The sequence below is a fragment of the Drechmeria coniospora genome, chromosome 02 (genome assembly GCF_001625195.1).
Source record: "Drechmeria coniospora strain ARSEF 6962 chromosome 02, whole genome shotgun sequence".
NCBI classification, from domain to species: Eukaryota; Fungi; Ascomycota; class Sordariomycetes; order Hypocreales; family Ophiocordycipitaceae; genus Drechmeria; species Drechmeria coniospora.
In genome coordinates this window covers 4,293,755-4,313,636 of record NC_054390.1, presented here as the reverse complement: position 1 = coordinate 4,313,636, position 19,882 = coordinate 4,293,755, and the positions used below count along the sequence as shown (strand labels likewise).

General features: G+C 40.4%; 1 protein-coding gene across 1 annotated transcript; it reads right to left on the bottom strand.

Annotated features, from left to right (window-relative positions):
- Positions 1–17,085: 17,085 nt before the first annotated feature.
- On the bottom strand, positions 17,086–18,618 carry DCS_04311 (uncharacterized protein; the record flags this gene model as incomplete). Its single annotated transcript, XM_040801622.1, has 1 exon — positions 17,086–18,618. One exon carries the CDS (start codon positions 18,616–18,618, stop codon positions 17,086–17,088), a length of 1,533 nt encoding a protein of 510 aa, XP_040656655.1.
- Positions 18,619–19,882: the final 1,264 nt, after the last annotated feature.

Genomic DNA, 19,882 nt, shown 5'->3' with positions numbered 1-19,882 from the left:
TTACATCAACTAACTTATCTTCAAGGCGGTCGTTTTCAACCTTATCCCAATCAATATACGCTATCCTTTCTTCCCTAGTCCAATCTCTACTTAGTACCAGTTTGCATTTTACATTGCTTTCCCATTTGCTTCCAAATAAGGCACCAATTATACATAGCTTTAGTATACCATAATAATAGGTTTTTAGCCTTCCGGTATTTCTGGTTTGTCATATTGCTTGCATACTCTTGCATTTGGTACCAGGTATCTCTATCCGTAATATATCTCTGATAGATAGCCAGTGGGTTATCAAACTGGAGGACTAGGGCTACTGTAGCTACTGTAGCTGTAGCTGCTATAGCTACGCTACTGTACTTGCTGTAACTACTGGAGTATATTGCTGTTTACCCTTGCCTTATAAGGAACGTTATTGCCTTATTACTTACTGTACTTATAACTCAATAGTCTCAAATTGCGATAAATTCCTCCGGATACTTGCATTTAGCTTAGTTGTCCTATTACTTTTGTTTTGACTTAGCTGTTGTAGGTTATATCTTAAAGGGAGATTATCCTTTTCAGTATTACAGGGCCAGCCTCGAAAGTTCTGTACAATAGCTGGGTTACGAATACGATGAAGTGGTTCTTCAAGATCAAGCGGTCTATCCAGCCACTAACGTAGGTAACAATCTTCCTTTTCCAATTCAGTACTAATAATTATACGAACCGTTTCCTCTATTAATACGATTTTTCGCCTAGCGCCCCACAACGCCCCGCTATAAAAGTTTAGTGCCTATGCAGTACAACAAGATATAAGTAATTATCTCAAGTATAATTCTTGTTGTTCCTCAATATCTTCCTTAATATCTCTCCAAACTCCATCAATACCTTACCTTATTAGAAGAGGCTATACAAAAATTACATCAGCTAACTTATAATTAAGACGGTCGTTTTTAGCCTTATCCCAATCAATATACGCTATCATTTCTTCCCTAGTCCAATCTCTAGTACCAGTTTGCATTTTATATTGCTTTCCCATTTGCTTCCAATCAAGGCACCAATTATACATAGCTTTAGTATACCGTAATGGTAGGTTTTAGCCTTCCGGTATTTCTGGTTTGTCCTATTGCTTATATACTCTTGCATTTGGTACCAAGTATCACTATCCGTAATATATCTTTAATAGATAGCTAGTGGGTTATCAAACTGTAGGACTGGGGCTACTGTAGCTGCTGTAGCTGCTGTAGCTACTGGAGTATATTGTTGTTTTCCCTTGCCCTGTAAGGAACGTTGTCGCTTAGGTACTTGCTGTACTTGTAACTCAATAGTCTCAAATTGCGATAAATTCCTCCGGATACTTGCATTTAGCTTAGTTGTCCCATTACTTTTGTTTTGACTTGGCTGTTGTAGGTTACATCTTAAAGAAAGATTACCCTTTTCAGTAATATGGGGCCGGCCTCGAAGGTTCTGTACAATAGCTGGGTTACGAATACGAAGAAGTGGTTCTTCAATATCAAGCGGCTTATCTAACCACCAACGTGGGTAACAATCTTCCTTTTCCAATGTAGTATTATTGATAAGTCGATTAAAAATAAAATAACAATAAGGAAGAGCATATTGTTGTGTAAAATAGCAACTTGTTTTGCAAGGAAGTAGTGGTGTTGGATTTGGTTCCCTTACTGTAGGTAATACAGTACAAGCAATACGGTATTAGTTAGAAAGTAAGTTAACTGCAGTATATGATACTGTAAGATTAAGATTCCCTAGCCACTCTTGGGTACTGTATTGAAATCGTAATTTAAATGCCATTTCAGCCGAACGCTAGTTGTATGAACGCTCTCGGATAGTTACCATATTAATAAATGCATGATGGAGATGTAATAAGTCAGCAGAACTAGTTGTAATAAAGCCTTTAACGTTATGATGGGCACTTTCAACTGGACTATTAACTCTTTGACCAAAGTTACGGTACTTCTTAATACAGTACCCTGCCCATTCGTGCCACAGGAGTATATATTCCGAAGAAATATAACGCAAATTTCGTCCTTGGTGTTCCGAATAAATTGTATTTAGCTTCTCCCATCTAATATCAAATTCAGCCTTAGTTTCAGCATATACTACATGCTGCTACATAATAAACATATTTTTAGGGCCGTAACTATTAAAGTCTTCGTTATTATAGTTGGCTAGGCTGTTACTGTAACTGTTGGGACTGCTGTGACTGCCGGGACCTTTGTGACTAGCCGGGCCGCCGCTGTGACTGCCGGGACCGCTGTGACTGCTAGGACCGTTGTGACTAGCCGGGCCGCTGCTGTGACTGCTAGGACCGTTGTGACTAGCCGGGCCGCTGCTGTGACTGCTGGGACCGTTGTGACTGCCGGGACCGCTGTAACTGCCGGGGCCGTTATGACCAGCCGGGCCGCTACTGTGACTGCCAGAGCCATTGTAATTAGCCACGCTGCTGCTATAATAGCTCAAGTTAACAATAGAGTGAATATCCATCTTGAACTGTTGTATTCCTGCAACTCCTAGATTGTGGTTGTAACTAATTGACTACTTCTTGAAAATAAAGGGGGAAAAAATAGGAAGGGTGCACAGTGGAAGTACAGTTGCACGGACTATCCAAAATGGATATCAATCGAGGCTGTTAGTAACAGCAGGAAGTACACCAGTTAGTAACTGGGCAGGGAATACAGATTTGAACAAGTCAAATGGTAGTGCCAAGATGCGATTCAAAAGAAAGACTTGTGTGTGTTTCTTGTGCTTGCTTGTTTCCTATCTAGGAGTGTAGGAAAGGTAGGACCATTTTATACCTAAGAGGTAGTACCTCAATCAGTGTAATGTGCACGTGTTGGAATTCTAACTGATTCCATACAATGCATCTCCGAACAATCTGTCTGCACGCAATGCAGCTCCAAATACTCTGGTTGAGTTATACTGTAAGTTGCATAGTTGGTATATGCAACTGGTAGACTTAGTTGGTATTAGTGTTCGGTCGCGACAGTACAGCAGTAGTACTGCAGTATTAGTCAAGTGGGCCAGTAGTAGTACTACTAGCAAGCAACTGCTAGTTGCAGTTGGGTGGGTCCTAGCGCGCAACAGTAGTACTATTGGCGGGCAACTACTAGTAGTAGTTGGGCCAGCGTCAATTAACGGTCCGATCAGTGATCTCGCTTAGTCGACCAAGTACTACTTGCACGAGATGCGCAACAGTAGTAAATTAGCTGGGCAGTAGTACTGCCATCAGTAGTACCAAGTCAGAGCAAGGAGAATTTGCATAGCAAGTGCAATTCGTCAACTCGATATACTACTTGTACGTGCAGTATAGTGGTAGTATATTGGCGAGCAGTAGTACTGCTGCCAGGTGTTGCAAGTAGCAATACACATAGGATAGTATCCTATTTGGGTAGTCTTACTAGTATAAATACCGGTAATTTTAACAGCATTTCTTCTTGCAGTCTACCTCCCATCTGATTGAGCTAATTGAGCTATTCGAGATGTCTGTTACGGAGTCGCTAGGCAACTGCTCTAGGAATCTCAATGATATTTATTAAAGACTTGAAGAAGGGAAAACTACTTGCCAGTTAGGGCTTCTAGTTTATGTGCATTCCCCAGTGGGTCCATTGGTTCCCTCCATCTTGTATCCCATATCGGGCTAAGCCCGATACCATAACAATGTCGACCCTAGAGCTAGGATTGTCCTGTAATAAGGCGAAGAGATAGCGCGGGCAATTTAACGACCTTTTAAGGTGCACTTGGTGATGAATGGCCAGTTTGTACCCAATCTATTGCAACTAAAGAAACTGCCATTCGAAGTGCTAAAGAAGGAGATTCTGGGGCCTATTACGCTTAGGCGAATTAAGCTGTAATGCAAAATATGATATAGCAGCTGCCCCTTACCTTGTCCTCCTCTGGAAAAGAGAAAGAGCGAGCTTTGAAGTCTGACTCTGAGCCTCGGTAACTCGGCGGGTGCATGCTTTTGGTTTAGAGAGCACGGCAACAAGAGTAACAAAGCGAATCCTACAGGTTACTTGATAATAGTATATACCGGTTAGTAAATATAGTCCACCGATATATATACGAATATCGTAGGTACGCCGAACCGTATCTCTTCTTTTAGGGTGCTTGGTCTACTGAGAAATGTATTTATTTATATCTGTTGGTTCGGTTCTGGGGGAAACTGGTAACAAGAGATCTCTTTCAATGGATTCAATTTGGTACGAAAGGAGGGAAAAGAGGCTGCCCCTGAGCGGCCACTTTTATCCTCTCCGTAATCGTGCCCCACACGATTACGTGATCCTAGTCTACTATTGGCCACTATATACATATAATACACAATATCTTATAGTAAGTAAGTCATAATCATAAAAATAATTCTGCAAGTATATGCTACGAGGCCAGGCAGGTGTACAGAGAAATAATAAGTACAGTGCAGTATATACAAGAGCAAGTTCGGAGAATAGAATATAAGTATAAGACTTACAAATATAGATCTATATTACATACGGCTTTGCTCCCTCGGCGTAGGCACTCAGTATAGCCAAACTTAAATTTCTTCCTTCTGAAACAAATAATAATCTCCGTCATTAGTAAACAACTGCCACTAATGGATTGGGGAAATGCTCGTAATTAAAATGAGTACAAGTTCTCGACTACTGTACTCGCATCTGCAAGGTTACAGCTCTTTGCGACGGCGTGCTTGCTCGCATGAGTCCCTCCCTACCTTGAGATCCCAAGTTGGTGGGGAGGGGACATCAATTGCGGATACGAACACAAGTACTCCGTACTCCGTAGGGAAAACCTTATTTTGGACCTAGGAAGAAGGAGAACAGTACGGAGCATAGTACGGACTGTTTCATCAGCACTGACGCTATACCTGTTCCGTAACCATATTCAACCTCTTAACGCTGTTATCGTTACTGTGCGTACCCACTTTATCGGAGTGTAGCGCCACGCCCTAGGTACCTAGGTACTTACATTCGTAGTGAGGACTTTGCATTCTTTTGTATCGTTTGAACCCGTATAATGTTGTATTGATGTTAAATACTTGGAGACAACAACAACAAAATATAGATGAAGCCCTTATCTTCTCTATTGAAGTTCGATTATAGCTTCCTATATATATGTGTGCACTATGCGGGTACTACTATGTGAAATTTGTAGGCTGTGGTTTGGTATAATGTCGAACAATCGTAGTCGGAGTTTAATTTGCTTTCTTGAAATTTATTATTCAATATTTTACTATACAACTTCAGCAAAGTATGGACATAAACGGACATATAGTTAGATAGCAGCCGCACCATGTGCTTTAATATTGGGAACTGGTTCAACTTCTGTAACAAGTGCCTGTAGTTGTGGTATCTGTTTTTTTATCCAAGTACTTCGCCCATCACAATACACAGAGTTCATGATGATACTCACAAGACTACTACAGTGCACAAGTGTCTGAACTATAAACTAGGGAGCGCATAATAAAGTTTGTACTAAGTGGAATTCGGCTGGCCTATCGCCACTTACATACTAGTACAAAAATTAGCTCGGCATAAGGATACGCTAACAATACCTTACAGCAAGGCACTACGGAGCACCTTCGCACATATACGCTTTCCCAGAGAACACCGAGCTTAGCTCTAAGAGCATATAAAACACCGGTTCCTTACCGCATTCTCACACTTCCTGCCTCTCGCGTTAGTTTTTTTTGTTTTGCCCTCATTTTCCCCTTTGATATTTGTATCGCATTCATTTCTCGTTTATTCTCGTTACCATAATGAAGCCCTTCCCCTTATTTGTAGGGCTCCTTGCTGGTCAAGGAATCGCATTCAGTATAGAACATGCTCCTACGATCTCGGAGTTGTTCCCTCGCGTAAGTTTAATAATAATAGGCTAGGGTTCAACTTGATTCCTAAGCATTCGTCAACTCTAGGCTGTAAGATCCAGCCAGTGACTAGCACCATCTCTTGTTTTGCTAATGCGCCTTAAAAACATAGGGTGTAAGTGTCTGTATTTTTTTCTTTATCAAATACCAGTAGTAGCTAATGGAAAGAATCCAGGCTGTTGGTTTTTTATCCTGATCGACTTCAACTCTTAGTATAATACTAATAAAAGCTCCCTACTATAGTCTGTAAGTTTGTAAAGTTTTCGATTATTATATCGAATGGATTGATAGTATATCGCATTCTGATACATTGTATTTCACTAGGCGGTATGCCGGTATCTATATACCAAACATTTGTAAAGACGATGATCTCGGGTTCTTGCTAATGCAACCAATCCTAGTTCGTAAGTTACCTCGATTGCTGAATGTATAGATGTTATTAATACTGGTAAACCTAGGGGGTAAGTTATTTATTTTATCTGAAGGACAAACTACTTCGGCAGTATACTAACCTCAATGCTAATACTAGACCGTATGTTCCCTGTACTGAACAATTCTTATGGCCAGTGCACCAATACGCAGTAACTCTAGGTTGTCAGTGTCTTCTAACACGATTTGAACGACTTGGCTATATGGCAGTATAATAATCTAAAGAAACGTAGTTGGTCAGCTCTTCCTAAACTCGCATAATGTGGCAAATGTGTTCTAATACGGTCCCTACACTAGAGAGTACGCTCCTTACAACTATATGCGATATTATTATTTAGTGCTTATCTAATGCCTTTGGAAACTTAAGACTGTAAGCTTGAGCTGGAGACTATGGAAAGTCTGAAATATAAAGATAGTAACTAGCCTGCTACCTTTAGGCCGTAAGTCCTCACTATACAAGCAATACATTATTCTTATAGTATACTTATACGGCAGACTACTCTAGGGGGTAAGTGCTAGTATCGTATAATCCTACTTAAAGTCTTCTAATACGGCTGCCAATCCTAGAAAGTAGGTGACCTCAATTATACACCATATGTCATTCAATTGCAGTAATCTAATGTATCTGGCAATATAAGGCTGTATGTTTAAGCTACTGATTATTGAAGAGTCTGGATATTAAGATAGTAATATGGCTGGTATCTATAGCTAGTAAGTCCTGCCTTTGTTTTAGTGTAATATCAATACGGTATGCTACTCTAAGGGAGTAGGTACTAGTATTTGTGTAGTATTGAACTTACTGTAATACTAATACGGCCACTAATGCTAGAGAGTATACTCTCTTATACAAACACACATTCACTAGCTAGTAGTAGTCTAATGTATTTTGGAAATCAAGACTGCAAAGGGCGTAAGTTGCTACATCTATTTGTAGAATATTGATTCTAGCGATGTACTAATACAGGCAACTACTTTTAGTTGGTAGGTGGTAGTTTTGCAAATTTCAATAATAAGACTTCACTACAGGTAGTAAGATGCTAAATTGTCTTACTACTAGGTTGTTAGTATATAATTGTAACAAATACTGTACGCAAAAACTAACTATTTGACTGCTGATACTAGAGAGGAGTATGTTCTGCGTAACAATATCCGATATGAGCATTCGGAGGTAGTTTTCTAACGCAGCTGGCATTTCAAAAGGGCGTAAGTTCGAGCCAGCAAATTGATGCATGTTTAATAAATGTAGCAAGATGCTAAATCTTCTGTGATCTTTAGTCGGTATTTTCCTACGCTGTGTCCACAATGGACTGATCTAACAATATATTAATACGGTCGCGGACGATAGAGCGTATGCTCCTTGTAACAATAAATGTCCAGACGAACCGCTAATATTTTCATTTCCAGAACGTAAGCTGCACCGCATAATTAAGATATAGACAGTAATTTAACTCGTAGTAGGCCGTAAGTAGGAACATAAACTAATTAATACTGGTAGAATGCTTATATAGAATTTGATGCTAGGACGTATGCTCTTCGACAGGATATCTTATACAGGCATTTACTAACAATTTAATGCTGGCAGAAACTTAAGGCTGTATGTTTGAGCTTGTAAATACTAAGAGCCTCAGTATAGCATGATAATAATTAGGCCGGTATATTAGCTTGTAAGTTCAAGTATCTAATACGTAATAAACTGAGAGGTAAACTAATTTGGCTACTAACGCTAGGCTGTATGTCGATATTATCACGAACAATACCGCTCGCTACTGCTAGTAGCTGGCTAATATGGCTGGCAACTCTAGCCTGTAAGTTCAAACCTATAATATACATTGTAACAAAATACTAATACTGCTTTGTACGGTTAGGTGGTGAGTTTTTGGTCGTGTCAATATTTCTTATTTCTGTTTATTGCTAACGCGGCTGCTATTACTAGAAAGTATATATTCCTTTGTAGTATCCAGATTCTGGTGCTAATACGGCAAGTAGCATGTACGAACTCCATAAAAACCCCCCTTTATTCACGATTTGATCCTAAGGTATCCTGCATATTTAGACTGTAGGTTTGAACTGTTAAAATATCATTATCGACTCACCTCGTTAATGCGACTATAACTCTAATCCAGCACGTACGATTCTAAAAGTATCTAGACAATCTAGAATGATTCTGACATAGACCTAATCCTAGAGCGTATGTACATTTGGTTTTTATCTGTAAGGTGTATTAATATACTAATTAGGACTTACTAGGCTGTATGTTGGCTGCAAGCACGAACCATCAGGTGAATAACTCGTTTGGCACGCGTATAACTTAATCCTGCAGGCCGTAAGTCTATTGAGCAATAGTACAACTCATACGTTGCGAAATGCTGATGCAGGAAGAATTTCAAGACCGTACGTTCATTTCTGAATCTAATATTGTAGCTGTCCGAGTGCTGATATAACTGCTAGGCCGTAAGTTCCTACTCGCGTCTCTATATGAGTCTAGATTGCGGCGGCGAATTAATTCGGTCATTACTTACAGAAAGTAAGCCCTATATTGTATTTTCTGATCATTTACCTATTAGCAGTAACTTATTATGTTTGGCTATACTAGCAAGTAGGTCCTTACCCAAAACAGCGTAGAACTGTTCACTACTAATGCAAAATCTTAGGTGGTAAGCTGCTAGTTGTACCTAACGCTTGGTTCCTGCAGTTTGCTAATCTAGATGGTGCCTTGAGGTGGTAAATAATTTACCCCAATGGTATGTATAGGTTGCACGCGGTACGCTAACCCAACAGTTTTATTCTAGGACGTAAGATCTTCCTAGTTCACAAAGAAAATTGACAAGTTGGTAATATGGTAGACAACTCTAGGAAGTATGACCTCCCCTACGAACTTATAATGAGCCTGATTACCGGTGAGATTTTAATGCTAACCATGAATCCAGGTGGTACGCTTACCTATTATGGCATATGAGGAGTCTGATCGTTGACAATATGACGCGAAACATTAGATCATTGTATGTTGGAAGCGTGATTTTAATAAATATTGCTGCTTATACTGCTGATTACTGTTTCCAGTCTGTGAGTTCCGGCTCGTGATCGACTTATACAATATTTACTGGCAAGAGTTGATCCTGATAACAAACGTAGCGAGTATGGCGACAACCCCCTCCCCCGCCCACCCGACTATTACTCCTGAACCGCTAAAGTGGCGGCAATTCTAGAGGGTACGAACCAATCTACACTAAGGAGTAATCCTATGAATACAAAAATTAAACATAGCATACAACCTCAGGCCGTAGGTTCTGACTTACACAAAGGGCAATTTGTTTCCTTGATTTTACTTGTACTGATGGCAACTAGAGAGTATGATATCGCTTGTTTAAAAGAAAGACTGAAATGCATACCAATACAGTACCTAGCTGGTCAGTCGCTCGTTATATACGCTGCATGATTCTATTGCTAACTAGATGCTAATATCGTCACAATTTAGTCAGTACGTTTATGCTTATATTATCTGCTGTATGAATTTCGGGATAATTCTAATATCGCTGTCGGCTCCTAGTCGGTAAGTTTTGCTTTTTTTCCTTTTTAGCGATGCTGACTGTACTATATGCTAACCTGACTTGCGATAAGGAGGTATTGGGTTTTGCACCCGTAGTCGCTAAGACTTGTATTGTATTGGCTGTCTAATGCGCCTGGCAACTAGGATGTAATTTCTCACTATATCGACCAAGAGTATTACCAGTTACTAATTGCAATACTTTAGTCAGTGTGTTACGTCTTTTAACAAATGTCGAGTTGTACTTTCAGTAATAACCGGATACATTAATTTTAGAACGTGTGTTCTGACTCGGAACGAATACGTTTGCGAGCGAGTTGTTAATACAGGTAGTACCTTTAGCTAGTTAGCATTCACTGATATATGAAACACCTTTATTCGCATATTTTTGCTAAATTCAATTAGGTTGTAAGTTGCTTTCTTTCAATTAACGCGCATTATTGTTGTTTGCATGCTAATATGACTTGCAACTAGGGAGTATGTTTTCTATCGGTCACCATAAATTGCATTACCAGCAGTATATATTAAAATAATGCCATACTAGCATGTGTGTAAAATGGCCAATAAAGTATTCCCTGTCTGGACGCTGATAATTTGATATCTAGGGTGTATGTTTATAAACTTGCTATGGACGACTCGTATTTACTAATAAGACTGAATCTTTAGAATGTATGTTGGAGCCTACACTAAATATAGACTCTGTTGCTATTATAATACTCATACACTGAGCATGTTTAGTTCGTTCGTCATGCCTTGCATTAGTAAAAAACGTAATAACTATATCGTTTTAATGCTGCGGCTTTTATATAGTGGGTTAGTTATTTATGAACTAGTGCTTTCTTAAATTTCACCAACGTATTATGTTGCTAAGAGTTTTAGGTTGTATGTTTCTGTCGTCAAATCCACTGTTAAGGAGGTTTTGAATTAATGCGGTTTGCAAACAGCGGCATGTAAGTTCATCATCAAACATTAGTAACTATATTTTTATGTTGTTAAATGACTCGAAATCTTAGAAAGTAAGTCATTTTCCAATATTACTTGTAGTACCCACCCTATACATACTTATACCGCTCGAAACTATAGGATGTAATTTCCTTTCTCGGACTGTTAATGTCTGAATGTTCTTGAACAGCTTACATGCCTTAGGGAGTTACGTATTCTCTATAGTAACAATTGTATATTATACTGGTTTTGCTAATAAGATTGGCAGCTATATAGTCTGTAAGATTTTGTATTTTTAAAGAGCTGATTGTGGCATATCCTAATTGCTGGCTGTCGTAGTGGGTAAGTTCCTATAATTAGTTCTCGCCTACTCTAAATGCAGTAAGTAGCATACTAACGCAGCTAGCAACTAGACTGTAAGTATATTCTCGGTACTGTTCAAATATTTCTTTGGCAATGTTCGATCGCAACTAAACTGTACAGCGTGTACGTTTGCATTATCCATAACCAACGAACTTAACTATAGACGGGATACTAAACCAACTATAATTCAAGGCCGTAAGTCCATAGCTATTAATCCTAGCATGATTTACTTGCTGAAAAGTTTATAGGCCGTTAGTTGATACCCGTATATTCAGGTCTATTCAATAGAGAGATGCTAAAATACGACTGCCTCTAGAAGGTAGGTATTGACTCATATCTTTCTGAAAACAATCGTTCAAGTAAAACGCTGAGAGCAATTTTTTCTAGCCTGTAAGTTCCTATTGACCATTGACAAGGCCAAGGCGCCTAAAGTGTCCGTCGTATAATATTTTGACACATATGATTAGTATGTGAGGTTTTCTAAAATGACGACTAGCTATCCGTTTAGCAAGATACTTATTCGCAATGCAATAGTTTGTGAGATCCAATCTGCTATGAACTGCCGTCAATCAGACGATAGGATACTAAAACCGTCAATAATAGATAGTATGTCCCTGTTTATTGCGTACGATCGGACATACATACAATGAGCGATTAATAAATTTTAGTCGGCAAGTTTTTACCATTATTGTCAATCCTTGTCAGATTTTAACCCGACTTTTGATTCTAGCACGTATGTTCGGGAATTCATCTTACTACTACCAATAATGCTAATACTTCAGTATCAATAGTGTGTAGGTTTCTTCTGGTAGCAAGGAGAGTGGGACATCAACCTACAGGGTGCTAATATAGCAGGGATCAATAGGAGGTATGCCAAAGCCTACGAAAGAGGAGGAGGCTGGATTCCAGGTACTAATATGTACGATATTGGTAGAATATGGTACTTTATACCAAAGTTCTGGAGCATTGGAATAATCTTGAAATGACACTACTATAGGATGTAAGCATTATGTATATTACATTCAGATCGGTGGAATGTACGCTAATGTAGCGGATAACTCTAGCCGGTAATTTCCTACCCATACCTGTATTTTTGTATATTTTATTCTTGCTTTCTAATAATGGAAACTTTTAGGATAAACCTGTACGCTCCTTAAATTATAATTATAGCACATAGTGGACTACTCGCGTGATACTAAGGGTTTATATTATAGTTCGTAAGATAACTCCATTCGTTAGTAGAGAATTTACAAGGTGACTAATACAAGAAAAGTATGTAAGCGTTAGCGATGCGATCCTTTGGCACAATGTAAAACTAATTGTCTGATTGCTCCAGATTGTAAGTTTGATAAAATACCCCTTATATAACAACCAATATTATATGGTTTACTGACAATTATAGGCTGTTGGTCTTACTTTGACTATTTCGCTGCATTTACTAAAGTTGTTGTGAAATATAGTGCGTAGGTTCTTCCCTAGGAAAACCAAACAGCGAAATTGCTGGAAAAGAAGTTAACAGTCACTTCGACCAGTTGGTAAGTATTGTCTCTGACTGACAGTATGGGGGTAAAATTTGCTAAAATCATTGGAATCTCTAGCGGGTAAATTCTCGCCTGTGTGCCAATATCATCTGGTATTGACAAGCTGCTGATACGAATATGGTCTCTAGTGTGTAAGTATTTACTGCCGAAACAGTGCTCAGCTATCGGCAACTGCTAATATATATATATATACAGGGAGTAAGTTTTGATTGATGTCCAAAAGTTGAATTTCTGGATATGTGCTAAAGCTGGCAAACTAGGCGGCAAGTACCTTTATGATTTTGCCTTCCACATGATGAGTGAATGCTAATATGATTATAAACTTCTAGCTTGTATGTTCCTTCCGATCTCGAAGTTAATTTGCGGTGCTGGTCGCTGGTAATGTATTGATAAGCCGAATCTTTAGGAAGTAAGCACGTATATCGGGAGCAGCAATGTTATAGTGTGCTAACTCAATCCGTAACCCTAGTGGGTATGTTCATACACGAAAATGCAAGTACCTTACGTATTTGTTAGCAATTATCTTACACGACAGGGAAACGGTAGATCGTAAGTTGCACTAGCTGAAAGGTAGTACCTATATGCTAATATAACCAATAACTCTAGTACGTAAGCTCCGGCTTCGTGATAAGTACCGTAAGCTGCGAGTAGATATTGACATTAATAATTCAGGACGCACGTTTCAAATACCTTGCCTATAACTGTTGTACAAGTACACTAATATAGTTTACAACGTAGCATGTACGTTTGCCATTTTACGACTGTCGCTCATTGTTGAAGTTTGCTAACGCACGCACACTTTTAAAGGAAGTAAGATTATTACTGAAGTTTTGGTAATCCTAGCTAGATTCTAATACGTCTGGCTACTTAGAAAGTAGGTTGTTTCGAAAGCTCCGGACTAATCCGATAACTAGCAGTAATCTAATACGGATGGATTCTCAAGAATGTAGGATTTTCCCAATAGCGAAGAACTTTTACTATTAGGGATAATTAATGACGGTTTAATCTAGCAAGCAAGTACCACCTAACTTTCATCAACTTCAATTTCCAGACTGGCTTATACTTAGGAAAATCAAGTGTGTAAGTTTTGGTTGATCAATCTGGGAAGTATTTGCGATACTAATGCGGTATTAGATCGTACGTTTATTCAATGTGCACACGGAGCGAGAGAACCGTAAGGGTATACTAATGTACATGCAAAACATAGAAGGTAAACTAACCCGTATGCTATTGAATGGTTTCTTACCAAACAGTACGCTAATAATAATAACAGCCCGTAAGTCTGTCCTTGCCTAGGAAATAGAGCAAAGTAATCGTTAAAGTCGCGATGTACTAATAGACAGGAGCATTTTAGGGGGTAATTTCTGCCTAATTCTATATGGGGATTGAGCTCGCTGAGCTAATATTCTGGGTACGTAGGTGGTAAGTTGCAACTCGAATGCTAGAGAGGTGCTGATAAGTTGACTTGTACTAGAATGTACGTTTTTCGCTTATAGCTCACAAAAAATTAATAAATTAACATTCTTGTTTACTGCGCCATAGCAGGTAGGTTCCTACTTGCGCAGTAGTGGTTTTGTAAGCCAGAGTTGTTCAACATGGCTGGAACTATAGGACGTGAGTGGCTATTTCCATGCACGAGGAATTTGAATTCTGTCTGATTATACTCCGTTATAGAAGTCCGAAGTTGTTCCGCTGGAAAATTTGGTGGAACTGGTGCGTCTATTCTATTGATATGAATTCTTGTTTTTATAATTGTGGCACTCATTTGGCTAAATTTATAATCAGTTGACTCGTGTAAGCTTCGTTTTTTTAACTATGCATGAAATAGAGACTGGATTTGCTGATGTACCGGACGGGTTTAGAAAGTATATCTCTACAAGCAATTTTGGTGGAGTGCAATTATCAGGATAGCATTGACATAGGCAACTATAATAGGTGGAACTGGAGGATGATGTGAGTCATATGGTGGAGTGCAATTATCAGGATAGCATTGACATAGGCAACTATAATAGGTGGAACTGGAGGATGATGTGAGTCATAACTATGAACTTAGCAGCATTATTACATGTTATACTAATGCAGTGGTCGGTTTAGCAAGTAAGTTTGATAACCCTGCTCGCGATTTTTGAAGCGTCCGATTATTCGCAGAATAGTAATAATACGGGTAACTGTAATAGCGACTAAACAGCAATGTGAGTTCTAGCCTGAACCATAATAGCATAATTATTTGTCATCCTGATGCAGTATTGGGTTTAGCAAGTACGTTTCTGCAGGTAGTAGGTGACATGTATTGCTGCTGGCTATATGCTAAGATAAGTGCATATGTTAAAAGGCATGACTCTAATCATTGATTTCGGGTTTGATTGTCAAGATGCTAATACTACTATAAAGGTCGTCCGTATTCCGGTTCAAGTAGGTTTAAAGCTCCTGCTAGCAATATCGGTAAAGTCCGGTCATTGGCATATTATTAATATGGTCAACTGTGATAGCCACAAAACGGCGAGGTGAGTTCTAACCTGAGCCTTAGTTACATTATTATTTGTCATCCTAATGCAGTAGTGAGTTTAGCCAGTACGTTTCTGCTGGTAGTAGGTGACATGTATTGCTACTGGCTATATGCTAAGATAAGTGCATATTTTAGAAGGTATGACCCTAATCATTGATCTCGGGTTTGATTGTCAAGATGCTAATACTACTATCAAGGTCGTCCGTATTCCGGTTCAAGTAGGTTTAAAGTCCCTGCTAGCAATATCGGTAGAGTCCGGTTATTAGCATATTATTAATATGGTTAACTGTGATTGCCAAAAAAGCCCGATGTGAGTTATAACCTGAACCATAATAGCACTATTAAGCATGTCATGCTAATGCGGTAGTGGGTTTAGCCAGTACGTTTCTGCATAAAGTAGGGAGCTTGGCTGTCAAGATGCTAATACTCCTAACTGTCAAGGTCGTCCATATTCCGGTTCAAGTAAGTTTTCATATGGTATTACTGAAAATAGGGTTGATGTACTGTGTTTGACACCATTGCAATAGAAGCAAGACGAAGAGGTAAGTAGCTACAAATTCTACAGAACAATTCATAAGGATATGCTTATATATGCATATTGCTATTTTAGAAAGTAAGTTATTTCCAAAAATTTCCGAGAAATCTTGAGTATTGTCGGGATAATAATTCTACTGTAAGTTTCTATAACGCATATACCGAGAATTACATTATGAGATGTGCTAATATAGGTTCTTTGTGGTAGAATAAGGCGGTTCGGCTTCCGTCAGACAGAAAGGTAAGCTTAATTTAAGAATAGCTGCTAAATTATACTATAACGATTCCTTAGACAAAACAAATCTTTGAGGTACGTTACTCCACTTGATCAACCGAGTGGTATTACAATATATAGTTCAATGATTTATGGAAGAAGGACAATACACGCCATCCTAGGAGGGTCACTGCAGTTTGAACAAATGTCTAACGTAGCCTTAGCATCCTGATGGAAACTTTGAATTTGACGTTGAGGTAAGTTTGCGATGTTAATCTACAGTTACATTACTATTGATAAGTTGATACGGTTTGTTTTTAGGAGTCAGTATGTATTCTCGCAAAAACACTTGTCATACCCGAATTTGGTTTGCTGATGTAGATACTTCTAATAGAACTATTGACGGTACGTCTCAACTAGTGGCGTACTATGTTGAATTGCTAATGGGTTACTCTTTGGCCGTCCAAACTAGCGGGTATGCTTCTTATATACCCGGGTTGAAGATGCAAGCTTATGTATCCGGCTTACAAATACAGTAGTGAGCTGTTCCTACTCTTAAATTAACCCGGCTAGTCCGGACGAGTTTTTGGTAAGATATCTTGGGTAGATGTTAGCTACGGTCGTTGTATGGAGTTCTCTACTGGAGTTTAAGCTCGGCCGATCGTTAGCGGGGTCCTGTCTTTTCCGTTTAGTTATATTGGAAGGGGCATCAATTCTACGCTTTATTAAAAGTCTAATTGTATGTGCATGCGACCGCTTGCCATTTCTCATTCTGCAACATCTGCGGTGGAAATAAGTCACGGAAGTTGGCCCATTCTGTTAACTTCTTGCAACATAAGGCGATTCTTTCGTCTGCTTCACATGTTGGAACCGATTTGTTTGCGAGAGAATTATCGTCTGGGACAAGTTAACAAGAAATACAGCATAGATATATTAAATGCGGGTAACGGGCAGAATCTATCGCAATTCGAGGCTATAGAATCACAGGCACAGGAGAGAAATAAGCAACAACCTTTCGAACATAATAAGGGTAAAAGCTTGACGTTGAACGTTTTCCTACCTAAGAATTTAGGTTTTGTAGTAGTAGTAGGTAGAATTAGAGGTAGTCTTTAATAGGCTAGAGGCTTTTTCTAGGATATGTACTTGCTCAGGATCAAGATGTCAGCTTCCCTCATAGGATTCATTGGCCTGCAAGATTGCATGTTCTCGTTTCCTCCTTGCCCAGTCCCTGGCATTCCGATACGCCGTAGCGCCTTCTCTGAAGCAAGTAGGATCTCTTGTCAAACACCAGCTGTCAATCTGCCTTATGATGTACTCAGGCCGTGTTTGTGACTTGGATGGCTGCAGTATGTAAGTAGCATACATCTTGAGGGTTCCATCCGAGTAGGTACAGCCGAGGGTATGAGCTTGATTGGTGTCGGCTGGGGATGTTTGCCGGTAAGAAAGAAGAGCAGCTTGGCCCCTTTCTCCGAGTGCCATACCGTAGCATATCTGTAGTTCCGCTACAGCTGGCGATCCATTTTTGCCCTTTATTTCCACAAAGAAGTTCGGGGCTGCCGGGAGATCGGCCTGTTTGGAGGGGACAACAAGACCAGATAGCTCCTCCCGTACCCTTTGATGCAGTTGACGAGGGCGTGCGCCGTAATAAAGGTCTGGACTTGCCGAAACGAGTGTGCCGTCTGTCAAAGCGTCGAGGTTGGTGAAAGGAACTTTGTCAGCAAAGAAGTCCGTGTCCTCAATTTTGCCCTCAATAACAGGCATGACTTTTCCCACGACCTGACTCTCCCTGGATGCCTGGGCGTTTGTGCGTTTAAACTTCTTGTGCTTGTCATCGGAGAATTGTGATGAAGACAACGAGGCCCGGCGTTGCCTTAGGGCATGCATGATGTCGTCGAGATTTTCGGGATCCGGTGCGATCTGGTCATCGGAATGCCAATGATAATCGGGGTAAATGCCATGGTCGAGTAGATGTTGCAGAAATGAAAGGTCATACGGCCCCGTGCGTCTCGAAGTGATTGTTTTCTCAGTGCTCTTCTCGGGTAACTGAGCGCCTGGCTTGCGACGTCCAAGAGCCGACGGAATGGAGGAACTCGTTTTGGCCCTTGGCATGGAATACTGCCAAAAGTTAGCATCGCAACTAAAACTCTCGTCAAGTGCCCATACTCCTCTCAGGTCACTCAAGTCTGGGCCGCCATGAGCTGCGAATCTTTTCAGTTCTCTTGAGCAAGGCGAGTAACACTGTCTCAGTATAGGATCAACGGGCGCGGAGCAGTCGTTCTTGTCGGTAGCGGTCTTTAGGGATTGCTGACAATCGCCTTGCTGGAGGTGGGGAGTGTGGGTAACCTCTGCGTTTCCACAATCTTGCTGCCTATTCCTCCTGTTGAACTCTCGCAGGGCATTCTTGGTAAGGTCAATCTTGGACAAGCCGTCCCAGAATCGTGGTAAAGGGAATCCGCGATGCTGCTTTAGGGCCCTTGATGCATCGTCGGTCGGTAACGATAGGTTTGAACGAGAATGTCGACGCTTTCGACAGGCGGGAATGCCTGATACTGTATGCGGAACGAAGACCGTGCTCATCCTTGCACGAGGATGGCCAACTGAATGGCGCAGAGACTGTTGCTTAAGAGAAGGGAAGGCGTGCAGGTGGTGGAAAGGAAAGAGCGCGTACAAGTTGTAGTAGGTCAGATACTTCATACCTGACACGCAAGGCTTTGGGTGGCTTACGTAGCTATGTACGAAGGGACTGCTGCAGTAGACCATTCTCCAAGTCATGCACTAGCAAAGTGTTAATATAAGATAGTAAGCCTACTGCACTACAGAACCATCTGCTTGTTCTACTCCATGGTATCCTTACACTGCTTCTGCTTGAGTCCATGCGTCTGAGGGCAACCTGTCTCAGTCATCCAAGTTCATACGGGCCGCCGGCCTCTGGAAAGCAAACCTTGGGGAGTCTGCTGCAACATATAGCAGGGGAACCGCTCTAGGGACAGAACTTGCGAATTAGGTATTGTGAGATGGGTCAGAAATCAGTCTATTTGTGTTCTTCTTCCTGTTGATGTTGCCACTACCAGGTATCATAGTGCCTGCAATCCAGCGCCTGCTTGAATAGGTGTGGAGGTAAGTCAGCCCCCCCCAAGACGGGCACACCCCAAGGCGGGCACCTTAATTGACAATAAGGCGGCTAACTTCAAAGCCCAAAAATACAATATTATCAAGGCTATAATAATAAAATAAAATATCTAGACTATTTATTTAAGCTGCTATTCAAAGCAAAGGCTATTAAAGTTAAAGCTAGAAGTTAAGGCGGCTACTGGAGCCGGATCTAGTACCTACCGAAGCCTGGCTCGAGTCTCAACAATTGTATCAATCTGTGCAAAGCGCTGATTGAGATCTTGAGTTACTTTTTGCTTCTTTTGAGGCCTAAGTCGATAGACTTGATATTCCAATTGGGCCATTTTTGCTTAGGCCTCTGCAAGGTTAGTATTATGTGCATCAAGGCCGCGGCCAATCTTCCAAAATAGCCGCCTAGCAGTCCGATTAACTTGGCCAGGCGCATATACCTTTGCAATAAGCATCTGAATATTGTGCAATCGTTTGGGCGTTTGTAAAGTATTGCAGCTATCTTTAAGCTGCCCTTTATAGGCCTCGTCTTCTGGAATAGTTATAGACTTGTCTTGTAAGAGAAGGCGGCTTAATAATGGCTTTGCCATATTAATAGGCCATAGTCCAGATCCTTTCCAGCCTCCCTTTATATTCCGTTCCGTAAGACCTACTATTCGGGCCTTACTATAGCATTCTAGAAAGGTAGCCTTACCAATTGGCGTTATATCTTGGCTGCCAGCTAGAAATGCAATACCTTCAATTGCCTGGCGATAGGCTGCCTTAATTGGTGAAAAACACGATATATCGAGAGGCTGAAGGACGTGTAATGCATGCGCTGGTAAGAAAAGAAGGAAGA